A 6,970-nucleotide genomic window follows, 5' to 3' on the forward strand; every position below is an offset into this window, starting at 1 on the left:
CTGAAAGAAATCTTTCCTGAATCCCCACGTCTGGCTTTCAAACAACCCCCTCACTTCTCCAACCTCATCAGCAGAGCCAGCTCCCTACAGACTCAAAGCGACCACCAGACCCAGCCAGAACCAACTCAAAGCGATGCCAGACCCGGCCAGAACAACAGCAGCAGCCATATCTCCAGTGCTACAATGATCAACACCCATCACAACATACCTGTCAAGATCTATGGATCCTACACAAGCCTATCACAACATGTGGTGTACTTCATGCCGTGCACTAAATGTCCCAATAGCAATTATGTGGATGAAACCAGACCATCACTGTGCTCTCAAATGAAGACACTGAAAAATGATAAAAGACAAAAACACCCTATCACCTGATGTGAACACTTTTTTCACAAAGTGATCACTTGATATCAGTCCTTTTCAATATGTTCTAACTACTTATGCTAAACAATCTGTTCCACGTGTGACATTCTGAGTATGTTCCCCAGACCTGAACAAGAGCTCTTCTGTATAAGCTTGAAAGCTTGTGTCTTTCACCAGTAGAAGACGGTCCATTAAAAGGTATTAACTCAGCCCTCTTGTCTCTGTAACATCTGGGTTTAAACACAATCACAACAGTGTGTGGCATTTTTTTTTGACAGTTTCCATCTGAGCAGTCTATTATAAGCAGCCCGGCTAGCTCAGTTGGAAGAGCATGAGGCTCTTAATCTCTGGGTCATGGGTTCAAGCCCCATGTTGGGCAAAGCAAGTAACTTTGGAGGGATAGAATCATAGAATATCAGGGTTGGAAGGGACCTCAGGAGGTCATCTAGTCCAACCCCCTGCTCAAAAGCAGGACCCATACCCAATTAAATCATCCCAGCCAGGGCTTTGTCAAGCCTGACCTTAAAAACTTCTAAGGAAGGAGATTCCACTGCCTCCCTAGGCAACACATTCCAGTGTTTCACCACCCTCCTAGTGAAAAAGTTTTTCCTAATATCCAACCTAAACCTCCCCCACTGCAACTTGAGACCATTACTCCTTGTCCTGTCCTCTTCTACCACTGAGAATAGTCTAGAACCATCCTCTCTGGAACTACCTCTCAGGTAGTTGAAATCAGCTATCAAATCCCCCCTCATTCTTCTCTTCTGCAGACTAAACAATCCCAGTTCCCTCAGTCTCTCCTCGTAAGTCATGTGTTCCAGACCCCTAATCATTTTTGTTGCCCTTCGCTGGACTCTCTCCAATTTATCCACATCCTTCTTGTAGTGTGGGGCCCAAAACTGGACACAGTACTCCAGATGAGGCCTCACCAATGTCGAATAGAGGGGGACGATCACGTCCCTCGATCTGCTCGCTATGCCCCTACTTATACATCCCAAAATGCCATTGGCCTTCTTGGCAACAAGGGCACACTGCTGACTCATATCCAGCTTCTTGTCCACTGTCACCCCTAGGTCCTTTTCCGCAGAACTGCTGCCTAGCCATTCGGTCCCTAGTCTGTAGCTGTGCATTGGGTTCTTCCGTCCTAAGTGCAGGACCCTGCACTTATCCTTATTGAACCTCATCAGATTTCTTTTGGCCCAATCCTCCAATTTGTCTAGGTCCCTCTGTATCCTATCCCTGCCCTCCAGCGTATCTACCACTCCTCCCAGTTTAGTATCATCCACAAATTTGCTGAGAGTGCATTCCACACCATCCTCCAGATCATTTATGAAGATATTGAACAAAACCAGCCCCAGGACCGACCCCTGGGGCACTCCACTTGACACCGGCTGCCAACTAGACATGGAGCCATTGATCACTACCCGTAGAGCCCGACAATCTAGCCAACTTTCTACCCATCTTATAGTGCATTCATCCAGCCCATACTTCCTTAACTTGCTGACAAGAATACTGTGGGAGATCGTGTCAAAAGCTTTGCTAAAGTCAAGATACAGTACATCTACTGCTTTCCCTTCATCCACAGAACCAGTAATCTCATCATAGAAGGCGATTAGATTAGTCAGGCATGACCTTCCCTTGGTGAATCCATGCTAACTGTTCCTGATCACTTTCCTCTCATGTAAGTGCTTCAGGATTGATTCTTTGAGGACCTGCTCCATGATTTTTCTGGGGACTGAAGTGAGGCTGACTGGCCTGTAGTTCCCAGGATCCTCCTTCTTCCCTTTTTTAAAGATTGGCGTTACATTAGCCTTTTTCCAGTCATCCGGGACTTCCCCCGTTCACCACAAGTTTTCAAAGATAATGGCCAATGGCTCTGCAATCACAGCCGCCAATTCCTTTAGCACTCTCGGATGCAACTCATCCGGCCCCATGGACTTGTGCACGTCCAGTTTTTCTAAATAGTCCCTAACCACCTCTTTCTCCACAGAGGGCTGGCCATCTATTCCCCATGTTGTGATGCCCAGCACAGCAGTCTGGGAGCTGACCTTGTTCGTGAAGACAGAGGCAAAAAAAGCATTGAGTACATTAGCTTTTTCCACATCCTCCATCACTAGGTTGCCTCCCTCATTCATTAAGGGGCCCACACTTTCCTTGGCTTTCTTCTTGTTGCCAACATAGCTGAAGAAACCCTTCTTGTTACTCTTAACATCTCCCACTAGCTGCAGCTCCAGGATAGCTCAGTGGTTTGAGCATTGGTCTGCTAAACCCAGGGTTATGAGTTCAATGCTTGAGGGGGCCATTTAGGGTTCTGGGCCAAACAGTGGGGAGTGGCCCTGCTTTGAGCAGGGTGTTGGACTAGATGACCTCCTGAGGTTCCTTCCAACCCTGATATTTTATGAAGGTTTTCAGATGTCAATTGCCAAAAAGCAAAATTTTTCAGGTTTCAGTTGTTTTGATGAAAAGTCAAAATCTTCTCCCCCACCGTTCCTCTACAAAATCCCAACTATCTGTCTCCCCCTTATTGTGTGTGTGTGTGTGTGTGCACAAACATCTCTTGTATACTGCATTTCTGTATCCGGGCTCACTGAGACCCTCCTTCTTTCACAATAGGACCCAGACTGACTGATCTTCATTTCATTCAACTAGTCTGGATTCTTTGTGAGGGTCACAGCCCTCCTGACAGCGTTTCTCAGGGCCTCCTGGACCTCTCTGTTTCTCAGGCTGTAGATGAGCGGATTGGCCAGGGGCGTCAGGACTGTGTAGCAGACGGAGAACACTTTGTTCAGGGCTCTCCAGGTACCAGATTTTGGTAGCAGGTAGACAATCATTATGGTCCCATAGAAAAGTGCCACCACAATGAGGTGAGAGGAGCAGGTGGAAAAGGCCTTTTGCCTCCCGGTGGTGGATGGGATTCCCAGGATGGTCGCAATGATACAAATATAGGAAGCCAGGGTTAATAGAAAAGGGGAAATGACACCTAGGAAGGAAAGTATATAAGTAAGTGGGGTGATCTGGCTGGTGTCACTGCAGGAGAGTTGAATCAGTGAGGTGAAATCACAAAAGAAATGGTCAATTTCATTAGGGCCACAGAAAATTAACTGTGATATAACACATGTGAATATTGTACAAATTAGAAATCCACTAATCCAAGACCCAGCTGCTAGCTGGAGGCACAGCTGGACATTCATAAGGGTTCCATAGTGCAGCGGTTTGCATATGGCTAAATACCGATCATAAGACATGGCTGCCAGGAGAGAGCACTCTGTTGTTACTAGAGAACCAAAGAAATGAAACTGTGTGATGCAGCCGGGAACAGAAATGGTTCTGTCCCCAGTCAGGAGACTGGCCAGGAGCCTGGGCAGGATGGTGGAGGTGTAGCAGGTCTCCAAGCAGGACAAGTTCCCCAGAAAGAAGTACATGGGGGTGTGAAGGTGCTGATCAGCCACAACTAGAGCAACGATGAGGATGTTCCCAGCCATGGTCGCAATGTAGATCACCAGGAAAATGAGGAAGAGAAGGGTCTGCAGTTCAGGGAGATCCCCGAACCCCAGGAGGATGAATTCCATGATGGCTGTTTGATTTTTCCCTTCTCCTTTCTCCATGAGCTGCATCCTGTGGTAGTGAAAGTGTAATGAGCATCGAAAGATTTGGCTTTACCATGAAATTGTGTTGATTTCCATCATTTGATCCCCTAAGAGTTCCCACTGCAAACAGAGAGCTGGGTTTATATTCTCTCAGACCAGAGAAACTGCTTCACTTCCACCTCAGGGCACTGCCACCCAGTTAATTTGCCACTCTTCTGTCCCACACCCCAACATTTCTCATTCACAGATTCTTAGATTTAAGACCAAAAGGGACCATTGGATCATCCAGGCTGAGTCCCTATGTAACAAAAGGCACAGAATTTCCCCACTTACTCTGCACTGATCTCAATAAGTTGTTTTTGGCTGAGACAGACCTTCCAGAGAGGCAGCCAGTCTTGATCTGGAGATATGAGGAGTTGAAAATCCACCTCTTCCCTTGCCAGTTTTTTCCAATGGATAATCACCCTCACCAGGAAAAATAAAGAAAACGTGCACCTTATTTCCCATTGAAACGTGCCTGGCTTTAGCTTCCAGCCCTTGGCTCTGGCTATGCCTGTTCCTGGGCAATGAAAGAACCCTTTGGTAACCAGGGTTTTGTCCCCATGAAGGTGCTGAGATGCTGTAATCAAGTCACTTCTCCTTCATACACTGACCAGACCCAGCTCTTTAAGTCTCTCACTGGAAGGTATTTCCTCTAGCCCACACATCATTTGTGTGGCTTTTTTCTGAACCCTCCCCAATCTCTCCACAACTGTGATACACCATGGCCCCAGCCCTGCACATGGTATTCCAGCATCGGTGTCACCAGTCTGCAGAGGTGAAACCCCCTCCCTGCTCCTATTCTCTGCTCCCCTGTTTATACAGCCAAGGACAGCGTCAGCCCACGGCCCACCCCACTGCTCTGGGAGCTGATGTTGGGTTGCTCGCCTTCTGTAGCCCCTACCCATGCTGTGATGGGGGCCATGGTCACACCCACGAGCTGCCCTGGGGAGGGGCAGGAGGGAGGTGGCACCATGGCCATGCCTGCGAAGAGGGAGTGATGCTGACCCACAGCACAGACGGGAAAGTGACTCTGCCTCCGGCCGTGACCAGGGCACAAATCAAACCACCCTCGGGGCAGACGCACACGCAGACTCCTCTCGTTCATAGCACAGTAGTGACTGGTCCAGAGACACTGACACCGCTGATAATGAATTAACAGCTGTGACTGTTAACTATTAATTACTGGCTGTCAGTCACTGATTGTGTTGTGGCAGTGGCAGGGGATCAGGTCCTTACTGCGCTGGGTGCTGTGTAAACACCCAACAATTAGAAACAATTCCCAGTTGCTAGACGGCTCGGAGCGCGCTGGGTGGAACTGCAGGCATGGGCGGCAGGTTTGTATAATATTTGGTGGTGGCCAGAACCCGCCTCGGTCCAAACTCCTCCCCCCACGTGCCCAAGGCTCTGGGAGGGAGTTTGGGTGGGGGAGGAGGTCTGGGGTGCAGGCCGTAGTTTGGGGCAGGGGATTGGGGTGTAGGGTGCAGGCTCTGGAAGGGAGTTTGGGGATGGGAGGAGGTGCGGAGGAAGGGGGTGCAGGTTCTGGGAGGGAGTTTGGGGATAGGAGGGGGTGCGCAGGGTGGGGGTGCCGGGGTGAGGGTTGTGGGGTGAGGCTGCAGATGAGGGGTTGGGGTGTGGGAGGGACTCGGGTGAGAGTAGGAATGTGGTGGGTGAGGGCTCTGTCTAGGGTTGGGGGGGTTGGGGTGTTAGAGAGGCTCAGGGCTGGGGCAGAGGGTTGGAGTGCAGGGGGATGAGGGCTCTGGCTGGGATTGGGGATAAGGTGTTGGGGTGTTGGAGGGGCTCAGGGCTGGGGCCGAGGGTTAGGGTGCCTGGAGGGGGGTGAGAGCTCTGGCTGAGACTGGAGATGAGGGGTTTGTGGTGTTGGAGGGGGCTCAGGAGGAGGGTTAGGGTGCAGGGGGATGAGGGCTCTGGCTGGGACTGGGGATAAGGTGTTTGGGGTGTTGGAGGGGCTCAGGGTTAGGGTAGAGGGTTGAGGGTGTGGTGGGGGGTGGTGAAAGCTCTGGCTGGGGGTGTGGGCTCTGGGGTGGGGCAGGGCTGAGGATGAGTTTGGGGTGCAGGCATGCTGCTCCGGGACAGGGGCCAGAGAGGAGGACTCCCCGAAGCCCTTTCCCTGCCGGCAGCAGCGAGCTCTGGGAGAGGAGCCCCCCTTTCCCGACCTCCCCAGCAGCACACTCACCATTGTCACTACACTCATCACTGTCACTGCATGTGCTCCTAGGGCCCCTCTCAGGTCCAGGAATCTCCCTGGCCTCCCCCGTCGTGGGTGCCGGGGGTGCTCCGTGCGCCTCCTCCCCTGCTGCTGCCCCTGACTGTAGCCTCACTGGGGGTAAGGGATGGGGCTGCCTCCTTGCCCAGCATGGGGCAGGAGCGGTGACTGCGGGTGGGGGAGCCCCCGGTGGTGGTGGAGGGTCCCGCCGGAAAAGGGAAGGATCTGAGGTGGAAAGGCAGGCTCAGAGTCAGTCTGCCCTGGCAGTCGAGAAGTGGGGCACATGGAGCTGCACAGAACGCTCTGCTCCGGGGCCCGGGACGCATGCTGGCGGGCTGGGTGCAGCAAGTGGGGGGCCGGGGGACACTTGGGGGAGGCACGGGGGGAGTGGCAGGTGGGCCGAGGTGGGACACCCGGCCCCAAATAATGGTGGAGCTGGGCCCCTGGGCTCTGAATATTGCTGGTGCCAAGGCACCATGTGGAGATATAACTTGCCGCCCCAGGCGCTGCCATAGGGACCCCCTAACTCAGCCCTGCCAGCTGCTCTCTCACTGCAGCGGTGCCGGGGCCTGGGGTGGGAGATACGGGGGGAGAATGGAAAGTCTGCCTGTGCCCGGTACTCATCCGCCCCCGTTACTGCCGTGTCCGAGCTCCTCGCAATCTGTAACGTGTTGATCTTCACGCCACTCTTGTGACTTAACTTTGGGAGCTTGGGTGCTTCTGAAAATCCCACTCGGTGCCTAAATACCTTTCA

The 6,970-nt window shown here is 52.0% G+C and overlaps 1 protein-coding gene and 1 non-coding gene across 2 annotated transcripts; one reads left to right on the forward strand and one right to left on the reverse strand.

The window, feature by feature from the left end:
• Positions 1-669: 669 nt before the first annotated feature.
• Positions 670-742, forward strand: TRNAK-CUU (transfer RNA lysine (anticodon CUU)). The gene has a single exon. It is a non-coding gene; the product is annotated as a tRNA-Lys (tRNA).
• A 2,266-nt stretch (positions 743-3,008) lies between these two features.
• LOC144273701 (olfactory receptor 11A1-like) lies at positions 3,009-4,050 on the reverse strand. Its single transcript, XM_077832393.1, has one exon. The coding sequence runs from the start codon at positions 3,975-3,977 to the stop codon at positions 3,009-3,011; it is 969 nt and encodes a 322-aa protein (XP_077688519.1). The 5' UTR covers positions 3,978-4,050.
• Between the last annotated feature and the right edge of the window lie 2,920 nt (positions 4,051-6,970).

Source organism: Eretmochelys imbricata, chromosome 13, assembly GCF_965152235.1.
Source record: "Eretmochelys imbricata isolate rEreImb1 chromosome 13, rEreImb1.hap1, whole genome shotgun sequence".
In the NCBI taxonomy this organism is placed as follows: domain Eukaryota; kingdom Metazoa; phylum Chordata; order Testudines; family Cheloniidae; genus Eretmochelys; species Eretmochelys imbricata.

Bases quoted from the DNA above. Each gene is read 5' to 3' on its own strand.
- LOC144273701 (XM_077832393.1), bottom strand. From the start codon at position 3,977: ATGCAGCTCATGGAGAAAGGAGAAGGGAAAAATCAAACAGCCATCATG.